Here is a 17083-nt window from a genome sequence, read left to right as displayed (position 1 = left end):
AGAGAGGGAGGGATCTGAAGAGGGTGAGGGAAGGATGAATAGAATGAGAAGAGACTTAGAGAGAGAGAGGGAAAATGATAGTAATATGCTTTATGAATAAAACATCTTTTCAATGAGTACAAACGGTTTGACAGAAAACAAGCCCCCCCCCAAAAAAAAAACAAAAAACAAAACAAAACAAAACAAAACAAAACAGACAAGGCAAGACAATGCTATAGAATAATTAGAAAAGATGTCCTTTCAGAAACATTTTAAAATTTTGTTGAGTATGGCAATTCTTTAATTCAAGAGATGGGTGAAGGAGGAAGAGAGAAGATGAGAAACGGAAGAGGGTAGATGAGAAGGATAGAGAGAGAGAGAGAGAGAGAGAAAAATGGCGCACAAGGGAGAAAGGAAAGTAGGAGAAGAATAAAAGTGGGAGAGAAACAGAGGGTGAATGAGAAAGAGGGAGATGAAAGAAGGGAACAGGAAAGGTTGAACGAGAAAGAGAAAGAGGAGAAATGGAAAGAAAGGGGAGCTTTGATATCCTCATTTATGAAAGACATGGTAGATATGACCTTGCCCCATAAAAAGTCAAAGGCGTATAGAGCAGATTGCTCAATGCAACATACATATATCATGTGACATTGAGAAAAAAAACAAGGGGATATATTCCATCCTGCTACATGAGTTGAATCGTCACATCTGAATATTTACAGCTGCCTACAATTTATTTTCTGCTATGAGTTACTTTCTTATTGCTTTTTATGAAAATATCAGTATTGGGAATTAAAGATATGCAAAAGACATATATTGCTGATGATATTTCCATGATTTGTGAAGTAATTGTGAAGCATGCCTTTGAAAACATCAGAGGAATGAATTTTGCATTCCAGTCATTTAAAAAGAATTTTAATACAGTAAGAGCACAGGTGTGGTTATTAGTTGTCTTGTTTGTGTAGTCTAACTGCCTCAATCATATCCAGAAGAACCTTGTGACTGCAGTGGCAGTGTTTAATGAAGACATTTGAGAAACATCAAACTCAAAAAAGTGTCAGAAATTAATATTTCTAAAGATAAATCTGTCCAATTTTTGTTGCCATTGTATTAATACCATGTAGCAAGGATGTTTTAAAGGAATTACATCATTGGATCTTCCTCTTCATCACATTTTACGATGTGATACATTTTTATATTTTACAATGTGCTATTTAAAAAGGAGTCGAAACTCAAATTACATATCATATGAATGTTCATGAAAATTTATTTTGCAAAATAATGGCACAAAATATGCAAGGGTATCAAATTGGCAAAAGTATTATCCCATAGGCCTCATAATACATATATCTACATGTATCGGGAGATAATATACAGCTATATCAGCTCAAGCAAAGCCTTGGTATTGATCAGTGCTCATGCTTCCTTGTGTCTGTGAGGCCCCTCCGCACCACCCAAAGATACTCAGCGAACTCATGCAAGGTCACATGCATAACCCTATGAAGCAATCTCAAGTGTCAACCAACCCTATGATCTGCATTCATTGCCCCTGGTGAACTTTCTTTGTATTTGGATGGTGAAGTCAGTAAACTGCGATAAATACAAAGAATGGTGTATGTGTGCTCAATTTATCGAGCTTCTTAAATTTGACGGCTCCTTTTTAACAATAAATTGGTGACATTTTTAGATACATGAATGTGGCATGTCCAGGGGCGATAGTGAGCACTAAAAAAAAAGAAAAGTTTTTTTGTTTTCCCCTCAACCATGCCCCCCTTGAGTAAATGCTTTCTTAGCAGTCAGGTAAAATAACCACCACTACACACATGTGACCACGTCTGAGTTCATAGAGTGCCGACCTTGGATGGTGCAGAGGAGATGCAGAGACATGGGGGAGCATGACCCCTCGGTAGTGAGGTTTACTGGAGCTATACATAGAAGACAATGTTGGATAACATTATGTTGACAAAGACATTCCATACTCTGGATTTTCCTTGTTAGTTTTTACTTTTATTTCAGGATTATGTCTCTTTCTTGAAATGTTCTTCAGTTTTTGCTCTGGATCACTTTCCATCTTGTAAATGGTTTCCACAAGGTCTGCATAATCCAATTAAACAAGACATAAATACGACTTATATGCCTCTGCCTTATTTCAGGAAAGATTTATTCTTGAAATATAGTGATGAGTGAAAAAATCCCAAATTTACATGTACATTGATCTTTATCACTTTTGACCTTTGACCTGACAATCCTACATCCTGATCACCTGTCTCCCTATGGTGATGCAAACTAGTTACAAGTTTGAAGTTCCTTATGTCATAATTCACCAACACTGGACTGGGTGGAAATACCATTAATGAGTGTACAAGTCTCGCAAACAGCGAATTGGACTGTCTCACCCCTTAATTTAACCCCAAAATTTATGATCGATGATCTTTCCTTATGGAGTAATTGGTTGAAATTGTAGTCCATTCCATAAGACCTGTACGGTATAAAAGTAAAGGTCACTCTTGCTGATTGATAACATTCCGTTATCGGAAGAATACTCTAATATTTTCAAAGTTCCCAAGAGAGCCTATATGCTTAAGTGTATTCAATGATCACCTAGTTAAGCAGGGATATTTGGGCATAATGATAATGATATGATAGATTATCATCATTACGTTCGATGTTGCTATTTATCCCTACACATTGCTAATGCTGCTCCTAATGATGCATCGCCCTGATCACTGTACACGAATGGTAAACTCTGAAATGCTCTCTCAATCTCTTGCTTGAGTACTGGGTTACGAAGCAGGGCACTGCCACAACCAACAACCTGTGTCACTCCCTTAGCAACCATCTCATCAGGGGGAGCCATTGCGCTAAGGTTCTCTGCAATTCCGCGGCAAGTGGCCCTGAAGACGTCCCCAAGGGACAGGTTCTCAAAACAGACGTTGGACACCGTACCCCTCCTGTTCGGCTGATGGCGTTCTCCTCCCAGAACGGGATCGACCTTGAGCGTGGTGTCCTCGCATTTCAAACCCAAGTCGATCAACTTGGAGAATAATTGATCTCTGTCGGATGCTTGGGGTAAATCCAAACTGTGCAGCCACTCCTGGAGTGTAGTCACCAGCTGGGCCAGGACGTTGCCTCCTGTAAGGGCGGCAGCCACAGAGAGGAAGGTCCCGTCGAAGAATGGGAAGTACTCGATGGGGGAGGAGGGGTCTGACTTGGGCGGGCTGAACCCAGCTGGTGTGGTAGTAACAATCTGAGCAGATGTGCCGATGCTAATCACTGTAATGAATGGTACAAGATTATGATAAGCAATGGGTTGATTGGATGACAAAGTTTGTTCTTGATTGTCGGGGAAGGATGGAGCCGAGATTATGCGGCACTCGATAGTTTCACACAAGTACAGAAATTTAACGCAAATACAGAATTTAAGTTCTACATTTGTCTGTATTCTTAAGATAACATAATTTTACTAGTTAATTTCTTAACTGCCATGTATCACTCTCGATTCTCCAAGAACATGAATAAATAACAATTTTTAAGTGAAATGAAAATGAGAAAAGATATCCATGATGAAACGTGGCATGCTTTTATGTTTATCTAGAATTATAGTAATTTACACAAAATGAATATGTTGACACATGGTGTTTGGTAAATAAACCTATTAAACTGTTACCTACTGGGACCTGGTGGTTCCAGTTTTTTTCAAACCTATGAGGAAAATGAAAATTCATTAGCGAACAGTTTAAGTCATGCTTAACTTGAAAATGGTCTGTTTAAAAAAATGCTACCCCAAACTGCGTAGCTTCTGACGGGCGAAAACAAATTCTTATCCGAATATAGCTAGAGCAGAATTTAAAAATTTATGGCAGAGTCTATTACCTACCCACATTACTAGAGAGCATTTCAGATAATCTTCAAGTTCTAGTTCTGATGGAAAATAAATTTTCAAAGAATCAACTAAACTTACAAGAATGTTCACAAACAAATATAATTGAAGTTCTGCCGAAAGACGTACATTGGTAAAAAAAAAAAAAGGGTTGCTTCATTGCTAAGTAATGAGTGACATGAAGTCAGTGAATACGATTTCCAGCAAACCCAACATCTGCATGATGCAGAAGTCATAATGTTGGTACTTCAGTACCAACATTGCCAAAATTCAAGATTAGCTTTAAAGTCATAATTCGCAGACACCAGACTTGGTTGCAATACCATTGACTGGTATACAAGACTCGCACATAGCTAAATGGATGCCCCACCAGGAAATTATTTGAGCATGCTGCCCCTCCCCCCCCCCCCCCACCAAGATCTCAGAGTCTTCCAGTGGGTAAAACTAGGAAAACTCATGATGAAGAAATATTCCTTATGGAGAATTGGCAAGGAGTGTAGTGCATTACATAAGACCTTCGTTAAAAGTGATCGATATCTGTTATCAAGTGAAGACCCAAGAATTACACTTCAAGCAAAAACCATTAGTTTTTCTCACCATCCCGGCAGAGTTTTGTTGCAAGTTGCTAGGCAACTAAATACCCCAAAACACAACGAAACACCTGAATAAAGAAACCCATCCACTGGAGTGTTGTGTTTGGAAACGCCGGCCAAAACTCCACCGGTTTTAGCAGTGTTAATGCTCATTCTCCTAACACCAGTGAATTATTCCGGACTTTGGTAATGTGACTTTCCTTGCTTCCGTGCTAATGTATGTGGAGCGGCGGTAAGTGGTGCATGCGCACAACTCACAAAAAAAAAGAAGAGAAAAGAACAGAATTATCAATACCTCCATCACTCGATGCTTGTAGCACTGGTAGTATGGTACACGGTAGGTCCCCCATCCCAACTCCAACATCCACAGCCTCTGGTAAGACTCCATCACACCAACTAGACTCCCTGGTCTGGCCTGCAATGGTACCTGGATCTCTCACTTCTGGTAGGAGATGGACTGGAAACCCAGCCTTGGACAGCCTACAGTACAGAAATCCAGGACATCAACTCAGATTCTAGCTTGAATTCATATTTTGAAATTTATATCAATTACTTATTCTAAATTCTTATTTCAGTAAGGTTTTTGTATAAGAATCAAATACATCCTTTTGGAACGTTATAAAATAAAAAATATATAAAACAGTTGAAATAGGCCTTTGAGGCATCTTGGTGTTCTTAGAGTGTGGGAACTGTCAGCACATTTGGTTCATTTTAATCAATATACAGAGAAATAACACAAGTGAGCTCAAAGGCCTACTGCGTACGCGCCTGCTTATACTGAAGGTAAAACATGAATACTATGTCATGATCATACTATTCATACTCATAGTACATGATTTATTTAAGTCCAGCTTTTATTTAGACTTACAGTTGTACTTCAAGTAAAAATGAATTACATTTGAGAATTCCAGGCATTGGTTTTGCAGTTGAAATACCCCCAGCTTGCTGCGTTCTGTGTTGACATAACAGGACGATCGATCCCACATAACATTGTCACAAACAGATCCATGATCGTTCCGGCTCGATCAAATCTCTCCAAAAAATGTGGGTTGTTTTTCTGATGCCAGAATGCAGTAGCACAGCCGTGACCTGTCGCTAATCTGAGGTGCGAGTCCGGAGATGGAAGTTCAGCAAGAAAATCAGGACTGCATCTCCCATCTTGCCATGTGAACAGATTGCTAAATTTCTCCCCGCTTGTTTCTTTTTCATCTTCCTTGACTTCTTTTACGATGTCTTTGATTGTTACATCAGATTTCCAAAAGACAATGCCGTGCATCTGTCCCGTCACGCCTATAGCCTTCAAATCGTACACGGGTTCGCATTCAGAATAAAATCGCGCCAACTGCTGTAGGCATGCTTGAATAGTTTTGAAGATTTTCGTTACGTCCTGCTCATCCGATAAGTGTGGGTACTCCACGCCAGCAGCCTGGGCGGACGTGGACTGGGCGACCGTGTGCAAAACCTCGCGGGTATTGGAGTTGATCAGCGATAGTTTGACTGATGTTGTGCCTAAATCGATCCCGAGTTTTGTGTCTACGGACTTAACACTCATTTTTATGAATATTTCATATTCCTGCAGGTTTGAATTCTGATGCAAAGTTGTCTTCCAAATAGCGAAAAAATAAACAAAATTAATATTTGTTTGATAAGCACGGTAATAAGTGGGCGTGTACCCCGCAAACACGTATGGCACGCCAAATGTGCATTCTTCACTTGCATTACAACCAAACGGTGACCCCCCCCCCTCTTCTTCCCTCTTTTGTGTATTGATAACAATTAAAAAGTTCGTTAACCTCGCAAATGATATGATGATAAACACTATGAACATGACGGACAAAGAAAGCGGACAAAATATACAGTTCCTCGGGTAGACAAAGGAACATCCCTTCACTGCTATTATGTAAAAAGGTGAATATGCATGTGACACCTGTTCTACACAATTTTACATAATAGCAGTGAAGGGATGTTCCTTTGAGTACCTGAGGAACTGTATATTTTGTCCGCTTTCTTTGTCAGTCATATTCATAGTGAAACCGTTGATCAAACCAGGGAGGTGAAAGAAAGGAGTCGAAACTCTTGTAATTTATTCAAACGCATTCGTGAGTTCTAAAGCGTAACAATGGGATGTGTAACATTCCACTTGGCTTTGAAGTTCCATGCTCCGAACCGCGCTTCCACTGCGGGGACTTTCGGAAGCCAGGCATCAGTTTTACATTTATTACAAAATATTAAATTACCGGCAAAATTGCAGTGTAAATCAAAAACTTTATATGGTGATTTTATTGAGAATAGTGCATCAAACAAATTTTCAATTTTAGAACTCCGTCCTTCCTATAATTTGTATGCCAGAGTTGGTAAAAGAAAAATTACATCCTGACAAAAACTCAATATTTTAGGATGATGCGCTAATTTGTGCATGCTTTAATGTCCCGTTATTTGATCCATGATTTACAATCTTCAACAACATTAAGTTCGCTAATGCGTGTTTTCGCGTGTTTTTTTGTATTTTTCAAGTTAAAAAAGGATGAAATTACACAAGTTTGTGTTCGCTTGTTCTACTCTTTACACATTCAACAATGGATGAGAAATCATTGGAAGGGACAGCGAACAGTTGCTGTGATACCATTTTCTGATGTAGGAATGCTAAAACCTGAAATTACATGCGCTCTTTTATCTCACCACCTGGTCAACAGATGCAGGTTAGCGCATAACTTTTCGGCGGCTTGGAGCATGGGGTCAAAGGAGAGCGGCTTGATTCCAGTCCTTCTCTATCACGTCCCTGATCAAACTATGCTGATAGATTAGATCTTGCATTTAATTCGATGGGCATATTATATTCAGACACCCAAATACGAGGATAAACAGGCATGTCGCTGCCGGTGTCGCTGTCCAAATATGAGGTGATGGTTGCTCGAAAATTGGAGCCCAGCCCCCCCCCCCCCCCGTAGAGCTATGGCTCTGGTTTTAGCCGCTCTACCATGATAAGGCGCTCAAGCATCCACCCTTCTTTATGACTAGCTGCGTTGAAAGAAACGCAAGAATGCAGAAAATTGTCTTGCCAGGTGGCCAAAGGACGTTAGAATCGTGATAGAGATTCGAACCACGTGCCAAGTGATCCAAAATCCGATCGATGGCTTATCCACTAGTCGACGACATCTTGATAATTTAGCCATCGCGTGAGGGAAGAGGGACGTTTATCATTTTATTTTTTTCGATAGACAGATATAGAGATAGAAAAAAAATAATGATGGAATCTTAAATTATTACAAAAAGACATCTATCAGATGAACTTAATGAATTATTAGAGGAAGAGTAACATAGGGAGAAAGAGAAGGAGTAATTAGATAATTGGGTTAAAAAGGCGAGCGAAATGGAAGCAGGGGGGTCGTGCACCCCCATGCCCCTAGATTGAATCTCAGTGTATCAAAATACGACATCTCATGGTTGAAAATCATAGAGAATAAAGGAAGAGCTGGGGGAAACAAACAGAGATAGAGAAAATAAAGGAAGAGTAGGATGATAGGTGTATAATGTGTGAGAGTGAGAGAGTGGGAGAAAAGAGAAAGATGGAATCATAGTTTATTATAGTATGACATCTCATCGGGGAAAAATATAGAGATCGAGAGAGGAAGAGAAATAAATAGAGAGAGAGAGAGAGAGAGAGAGAGAGAATAGAGAAGGGCGATGAGTTGGGTGTGTGGGTGTACGTGAAGGAGAAAAAATAGAAATTTGGTTTGAATCAAAGAACATCCACCCTTTTTGCCCATGTTTGTTCCTTTGTGATTGAAGCAACCTTTCATGCTTTATATTTTGTTTACAAAATATTAGTAGAGAGAACCATTAGTCATAGAAATTAGTTTTCACGCTCCTTTCGACATACACCTTAGATATATTGTTCCTCAATCGAAAACTGCATTATCATGATAATCAGAAGCACAAAAACAAAAGTTAAGGTGGTATGCATACATCATACATAGAGAGAGGGAGAGGGAGAGGGAGAGGAGAGAGAGAGAGAGAGAGAGAGAGAGAGGGGGGGGGGGGGGGGGGGTGATGCACCCCGAAAAAAGACGTGTGGTTTTCCATACTTGGGGGAAGTATATACATGTAAAAGGAACTATAATGAGATAATTATGCACGGTTGTAAATAACATTATTTTTTTAGTCTCCTTTTCTTTTACAAGCTTTCGATCTATACCTCATGATCTTCTTCAGGACTCATGTATATAATTGAAAGGTTTATATCGATGTTCATAATGGCGTTGTGTGTTAATCCGTTTTGTGTCAATTTGTGTTAATCCCCGGGTGTTAATCTGTTAATTCATTTCTGAGTGGTTCCTCAGCAAAATGTGGAGTGATCGTCGATACTGTTTTGAGTATGACTTTGTGTGAGATCATGGTTTCTTGCTTTCGTATGTGCGTTTGCTTTTCATTCTCCTTTTTTTCTTTCTATCTCTCTCTCTCTCTCTCTTTCATGGTCCGTCTCTATCTTTCAGCGTCTATTTACACCACGCCCTTTCTCTCCTTCTCACACTCTCCAATCCTGTGAAAAGCGCTTTGTCCTCTTTCTTTCTTCATGTTGCCCACCTCTTATCCGACTATCTGACTTATACCAGTTTACGCGAATAAAAATCTGAGGTGATAATTCAAAATGTAATTCTTTTATTCAGTTTCTTGCGATATATTCCATTCTACCTTCTGTCAAAAACAAAACAATTTTAAATCCCACGAGTTCAATCAGTTATGGATCGAACTGTTTTATACATATGTACAAAGACATATCATCAGTTTCTGTTTGTAATTCTCTGAAATTGCGCATATTATTTATGATTATGTACACAGTCAAGTACAATAAAAATAATACACCTCTGATACACAGTTAGTACGGGTAAAAGTTAAAAGGATTACATTTCCTTCAATTTACAATTTCCTAGGTTTATGAGGACTATTTAAATGTCTGCATTTCTGTGAAAGTTCACTTCGAGTGTTTAAAAAGTGGATATTATCTCTTACCATTAGATTCCTCGGTTCACGGATGGTTCACTAAATTATTGATGTCTCAACGATGAAACTTAATATGGTCAGTTTAGACGGAACCCTATTCTTGCTGATTAATCTCACAATATAAAAAATAGAAATCGATGAATAATAACAAATTGGATAAACCATATATACCTGTCCGGCCGGACAGATATCGCCAACGTATATGTTGTCCTCCTGGAGCTGACTATGGATTATGTCTTAGAACAGCTAGCTGCACACACACGCACAAATATTTTACCAAATATAACAAAACATCTCAACTCAACAAACATAACATCCAAAAATTATGTGTACAACATCGCGGATAACCAAATACTTTTCTTATCACATGATGAAACAATAATTAAAAGCAAAATATATCCATTAAAAATATATTTACATGGAATCGTTGTCTCGACTTATAAAGATGTTACAAGCATTGTTTGTTCTTGCAACAAATGCTATATTTCGCAAGTCCTTCTGTAAAACTCGTCATACGTATTATTTTGTTTCCACTTTATCCAAATACAAAAATATACACTCTCATATATATTTGCAAAATAAATTCAGATATAAAAAAACGTTTCTACAAACACATGAATTAATACGATATGATTCTTTGAATGAGAACATTATACATGTATATATATATATATAATATTATATTTACATAGTCAACACCTTCCAACACATAGTCAACACAAACAGATGAACTATAAGACATGTTATTACCATTGTGTATTCCTCTGAAATATTTATGATTATGTACACACATACAATTATTAACACAATAACAACTCTGATACACAGTCAGTGTGGGTAAAAGTTGAAGGGATTGCATTTCCTTATATTTACAATTTCAATCTCAATATCATACAATATGATTTAACAAATACGATTAGTGATATCTTGTCTCTTGACTTCTGCACTTTTAGGAAATCTTAATCTGAGTGTTCATTTTTAAACAGATATTACCTGTTACCAATATATATATATATATATATATATTGGGTCACGGTGGTTCATCAAATTACTGATATCCTAACGATGGAACTTACTATGGTCAGTCTAGATGAAACTCTATTCATGCTGTTTAATCTCACAATATATACAAATGGAAATCGACGAATAATAACAATGTACTTTTGATGAGCAACATATAGATCTGTCCGGCCGGACAGATAAAACAAACGTAACGGTTGTCCTCCTGGAGCTGACTATCGATTAAATCTTAGAACAGCTAGCTGCACACACACACTCAAAAGATTTTTACCAAATGACCTTAACAAACAAAACATCACAACTGTAATAACCATATAAAGTCTATAAACATGGATCTATCAGGTCTACGACATAACCAATTTAGTTGTTTATGACACGATAACAAAAAAAAGAAGCAAATGACATGCATTTAATATATTTTGTAAGTCTTATATAAATACATTAAATTGTTGTCTCTACAATTTCTGATCAGATAGTTACAAAAATTTGTTGTTCTTACAATAAATTCCATATTTCGCAAGTCCTTCTGTTAAACTCGTCATACGTATTATTTGTTTCCACTTTACTCACATACAGAAATATACACTCTCATATATATTTGCAAAATAAATTCAGATATAAAAACGTTTGTACAAAGACAGGAATTAATTCAATGTGATACCTTGACTGAGAACATTAGATATCGATATATATTTACATAGTCAACATATTCCGGATATGTAGGTGAACGTCTGTAACACGTTACAGCAGTCACGTATGAAAATTGGAAATGCATATGTATAACAAACAGAGGAATTCACAGACTTTTAGATGATTCCAAAATTTCTCAAGGCGATCAAAAAGCCTGTAAGAAGAGCGATATTTTCAATACAGCTCGAACAGATAGAATTCATGCACCTTTCACAACGTAATGTACATTGCAAAACTCCACTTCACTTTCCCTTATTCAGATATACTGCACACAAACTGACAAAATCACCACAACACAGGCATTAGTGGAAACGATCAGTACAATATAGACATAAATGGAAAGTGTGAATGTATAAGATGTAATGGTAAAAACACTGTACAGGAGCGATGGATGTTTGAAATAAAACTTGATAGAAATAGTAATTATAGATGAGAATAAACATTTGACAATTTACTAGATATCACGTGTGTATGTCCCAGTCAGATATACTGATCATATACAGATATAAACATAACTGACATTGCATCAGTGTGATGGGACATACACATGCATTATATTGATACTCAATAAAAGAAATTAATCCTGTAAATCGAGAGATGTGTTCAATCAAACGCCATTTCCCAAACCCATTGATGAAGATTTCTTTCTGCTTTCCTACGCCCTGGTTTACTACTTCTCTATGTATTACTCTCTGTCTTACTACGACGAATGTTGCATGCATGTCTCAAAGAAGTCTAGATTGTATGTATACATGATCTGATGAGATTATTACAATATAATTTTAACAACGAGTTTAAAATTACTATACCTCTCGATCTCTTGCTACATAAATGACCTTGACAGGGAGGCCACACATCTAGCCATGATTAGTTGAATTTCAAGAATACAACAGGAATGAATTTTCCATGCACGCCAAAAATTATATTTAAATATACGCAAGATTCGTTCATGATCATGAATATAAAACACAGATCTATATGAATAATTACTCTTTTTTACTACATCAATAACTGTTGCATGCATGTCACAAACTAGACTAGATTTTATCAAAGTTCTGGGAAATGATATAATGACAAAATACTTCAGAGTGAAAACAATAATAATAATAATACGACGTATATGTTAAACGTTTTGCGTTATAATGTATATAGACATATGTATATGTACATAGAACGAATTTGTAAGAGTATATTGGGTAGACAAATTGTTATCCCTTCAATTTCTATCACATACATGCTCCGCAAAATATAATCCTACTTAATGACGATGTTTTTTCATCAAACTTGGTATTATGTTCATGTAACACAAGACAGACTCTCGGGCTAACAACCATGTAACAACACGTCAATGATGTATTGGCCATTCATGGCATGTAGTTCAACATACAGAAGTTAATAATGCACAATTTAAATCATGTCAACACAAATTTCAATGTTTATAAATGTTATATTTCCATTTGTCTGAACAGCAAACAAAATAAATAAAACTTATTCTAAAAAATAGATAATATACGAACTATGTTATATTAGCACACATGTCCATTTTATCAGATCGTACATCTTATCAAGAAATGGGAATGTTCACTACGTGACTGTAATGTTTAAATTTAGAAAAAAAATATGTTCTATACTAAAATCGATAAAAGAAAGAATTTCTTGGATAGGACAGAAATAAGACTAAAGCTTTTCTACATCAGGTATATACAATCTACACATAGTATTTTCAACAATTTTTTTAAACAATGGATGGATAGATAGTTAAACAGGAAAAACTCTATACAATATTACGTTCATGAAACATATCCTGGGATACCGGAAATCTTTTTTGAACTCTCACATAATACTTGTATCGCCATGATGAAGGATATATCAACAGATCCTTACGGATGATATTCCTTATGACGTTGTTATGATAGTACAATGCAATATATTATCATCATCATTACATAATAGCCAATATGAGTACACACGCAGGAACGTTATTAAACAATGATCGATAGAGGTTAAATAACTTTAAATTCATCTTGGTTCAGTTCGGTTCATTTCATATTTCACGTTTCTCGTTCCACATTGTCAGGTTTATTTACAAGAAGTGCAATGATAGTCACAGTACAGACGTATTTCGAATACACATAAGTTCATAAGATATATCAAATCACTTTGTTTATTTGTAGTTATTTGTAAATTAAACACTTAAGTAAAGTTGGAAATGAGGAAATGAAGGAGCCTATGTAGTAACCAAGCTTGTTGGTTTTAAAGGCTGTATATTTTACGCTGTAGGTTGTATTACATGGATTGTTTTAACATAATAATCCATCATATTTCCATCACAAAGAATCCTCCTTTTTTATTATATTAAATGGTGAGGGCACACAAGGCGTCAAACCTTTGGGGCTCCATGTGCTTCGACCACAAATATAAGTTATTCATGAAGTATCAAGACAGGGTATAATCAATAATTGCTTAAGATTCTGTATGCCATAACCGTTAACTCTAATGATCCTCCAATTAGTATGATTTGCTAATCGGGTAGCCTGATTGCCCTGGTTGCATCCACATTCGACAGGTTTCATTTTCAAGTCGGACTCCGTAGTAGTCTGCTGCCATCACGTGGTCTGATGAGGGTCACCTTGACAATGTTGACACGTTATGCTTGACGGTCCAATCACATGTTACTCGTGCGTTATCTTCCAATTAATCACTACCTTGGAAATCTCTAAGAATACAAGAAATCATTTATAAATATTAAAAACTATGTGTGAATGAAAGAAAAAATATACAACATACGATTTTTAAAAAATGGATGATTTGCTGTTAAATTTGGCAATTGTTATTTTTATGATAATAGTTAAAAAATTAAGCTTCCGGAGATGGCAATATTTTTATGTCAGATATCACATATTGTGTTAACGAATATATCATTTATAATCATTTTTATATAGATGTTTTGTTTGATTTCATTTAACCTTCAACCAGTAACTAAAATGTAATGGATTCAAAGTACAGTATGTTAAAATTGGAGAGAAATTGACAATGATCAAATGCTATGATATCATTTAGTAAAACCAAAATTAGATTTGAATTGAGTACATAGGTCCTAATAATTCTAAAGGATTTGTAGACATTAGTGAGGTATTTTTTTCCTGTTTTTTTTGTACTACAAGCATTACATTTCAGGCAGGGAAGATCATGACCAAGGTAGCAGGCAGAGGAAGAAAACACACCGATAGGCCTACACTCCGTACCTATCACCCACCGTAATCACATTATTGCTTAATGACATTTTATTTTGTTTTTGATTACGAAAGTGAGAATATACAAGCAGTTTGATGAGAAAGGATTGCAGGCCACAACAACATTCTTCATATTTAACATGTTTTTTGTTTAAGTGTGACTCGTAAGAATTTCTTTCCAATACATACTCGTATATATAAACTCATGGATATTGCAATATTGTAAGAAGCCTATTTCATCTATCTACTTTTCGCCACGGTGCTAAGTAGAGCTTATTTTTGCTGAGATGCATGCTACATGATCTTTGAAACATTTCTTAAATTAGACCTTGAATAAGATACGGAAGTTTTTTTCTCGATCTTCTCATATAAAATTAAGGTCATATCGCTTTAAAAAAAAGAGGACGAAGTACAATGAGCGTTTTTGCCTTATATAAGTACGTTTTTACTAAGCGTCATGGTTGCGAGGAGTCATTTCTCTATATTTTAGTTCCCGAATTCATTACACAGACCAAGACCAAACCTATTGGTGGACGTGAGCATTTTAATCAGGCCAGAATAAACATATAAAAGACAGCTTAAATTGTGTGTATTGTTTATTCTTGGGTATACCGATTGGGCGGAGTAAAATATGGATATACAAAATAGCCTACTTTGAAACGGTGGAATGCAAGAGAGAGGCCGAAGAATCAATCGGAGGATAGACATGAAAATTAGTGATATATCTTACTCAGCCAAGCGTCACGGTGACAGTCAGTTTGCCTTTACTGTTCAAGTCAGAAATCAGTGGATCCAGATCTGCGTTGGTATGACACTCATTCAACCTATGGAAATAAAACAGTACATTTCGGGGGCTCGATCAATACATTATCTTCTGAACAAACCTGACGTGCGATGCTCTCTTAAAAAGCCATTAGAGAGGTATGCTATGTGGTGTGAGAATAGATGACACTAAAGTACACAACCGACCTTGCATAATACTGCTCTGTATTTATATTGCATGACTGCAAACCATGGCGTCATAACTGTGTATGTAGGATAAAGCAAATCTATAAATATCACAATCAATAAATAAATTATCGATTTACATTTATCTAAAGAAATTTATATTGGTATGAATAAATCCTGAAATGAAGAGATCATCAGACTATGTTAACTACTGTAAAACTCCCTATACAGCACGTGTTCAATTGCATGGGTAATAGCGATTATATCACTTGAATTTATTCAACTGGAATCTTATATCATGGTGAGTTTTAAAAACAATAATAATTTCATTTCATTTGATATGCAAATTAGCTTCCACCATAAAAATATAACAAATTATGAAGGTCCAGTTTGACAACAATTCAAGTTTTTAAGTTTTGTATTCCGGGGCGGTTAACATGGTGGAATAACTTTTTGATTTACATTGCAAATATTTAGTCACCATAGCTATATGAAAATATATGTTCAAATTATAACTTTCCTTTTTAATACCCGTAATTGAAAACTCATTTTGCATATTATGTATAAATTACTGTTTTAACCCATCTTGAAATGTACTAATCCTGTGCAGTGTGATAATGCCTACATCCATTACATTGACTGAATTGATTCAACTGGGATCTTAGATCGCAAAGTATGATACAAATATGAATATTGATAACATTTTGCTGGAAGCTCATTTGTATATTTTGAAAATATTTACCATGAAATTGATCCAAAACGTGTCAAACTTGGGCTTATGCCGAAAGGGTGGGTAGCGTCGCGTCGCGGCGCCTTGACTTGAACGCGACCATTCGTCCAAAGCCCCCCCCCCCCCGTTTTTTTACGTAGTCTTGCAGATCAAGCGTTTATTAGAATTAAATCAATAAATAACAAGAAACACAATCAAATATTTTACTATGATATTAACGGTGTTTACCTAGTCTTGCATATCAGTCGTTTATTTATTAAACTAACGAAAAATAATATCCATTTCTTTCTATGAATGGAATTCAGAAAGCCCCCCCCCCCCCGCCCGCTTATCCCGAAAGGGTGCATTAAGGTGGTAGGCCTACTTCGTTATCTATTTATTTATTTATTATTTCATTTGTAAAAAATGTTAAGCATGACTAGTTTACATCAAAAAAGAATTCTAGATCTATACGTAGAAAGCAATGGATATTATTTTTATTTGGCCTTTTTCAAATATTATAAATTAGTTTTATTTAATTTTTAATCTGTTTCTATCTTGATTATTTGAATTTAAACGACTTAAATTACTATTCCGTAAATTCTGTTATAAACGACTGATGTGAAAGACTTGTCAACGCACCCTTTCGGCAAAACCGGGGAGGGGGGGGGGGGGGGGGGGGGGGGGGGTTGGACGAATGGTCGCGTTCAAGTCAACGGCATAAGCCTCAAACTTGTTCACGGACGTCAATAACATTGCAGTGTACACTTGTTTGTTAAAATTGCTTATTTCCCACTTTATTAAGATGGAAATATGAATTTCAATTTATTGGTCGTGGTCGAGTGGTTTAAGGCGCTTGACTTGAAGATCATATGGAAACGTTTGCTTGTCTTTGTCTCATAAAAGAAGTTGATCACAAACTGACTACCACACGGTGTTGAGTGCTCAGGGGTCACATGCCACTGGCTTCATCGAGCAGGTAGTTCCATTATGTGAATGGGTAAATTAACAATTACAAAATGAGGGGACACAT

The 17083-nt window shown here is 36.4% G+C and overlaps 1 protein-coding gene across 1 annotated transcript; it reads right to left on the bottom strand.

Moving 5' to 3' along the window:
* Positions 1 to 1222: 1222 nt before the first annotated feature.
* On the bottom strand, positions 1223 to 6072 carry LOC585626 (sedoheptulokinase). The gene is made up of 3 exons (XM_785446.4): positions 5346 to 6072; positions 4745 to 4929; positions 1223 to 3249 (listed from the first exon to the last, which is right to left on the bottom strand). Exons 1-3 carry the CDS (start codon positions 5999 to 6001, stop codon positions 2648 to 2650), a joined length of 1443 nt encoding a protein of 480 aa, XP_790539.2. The 5' UTR covers positions 6002 to 6072; the 3' UTR covers positions 1223 to 2647.
* Positions 6073 to 17083: the final 11011 nt, after the last annotated feature.

Source organism: Strongylocentrotus purpuratus, unplaced genomic scaffold (genome assembly GCF_000002235.5).
Source record: "Strongylocentrotus purpuratus isolate Spur 01 unplaced genomic scaffold, Spur_5.0 spur5_scaffold_2, whole genome shotgun sequence".
NCBI classification, from domain to species: Eukaryota; Metazoa; Echinodermata; class Echinoidea; order Camarodonta; family Strongylocentrotidae; genus Strongylocentrotus; species Strongylocentrotus purpuratus.
This window is presented reverse-complemented; position numbering and strand designations above follow the sequence as displayed.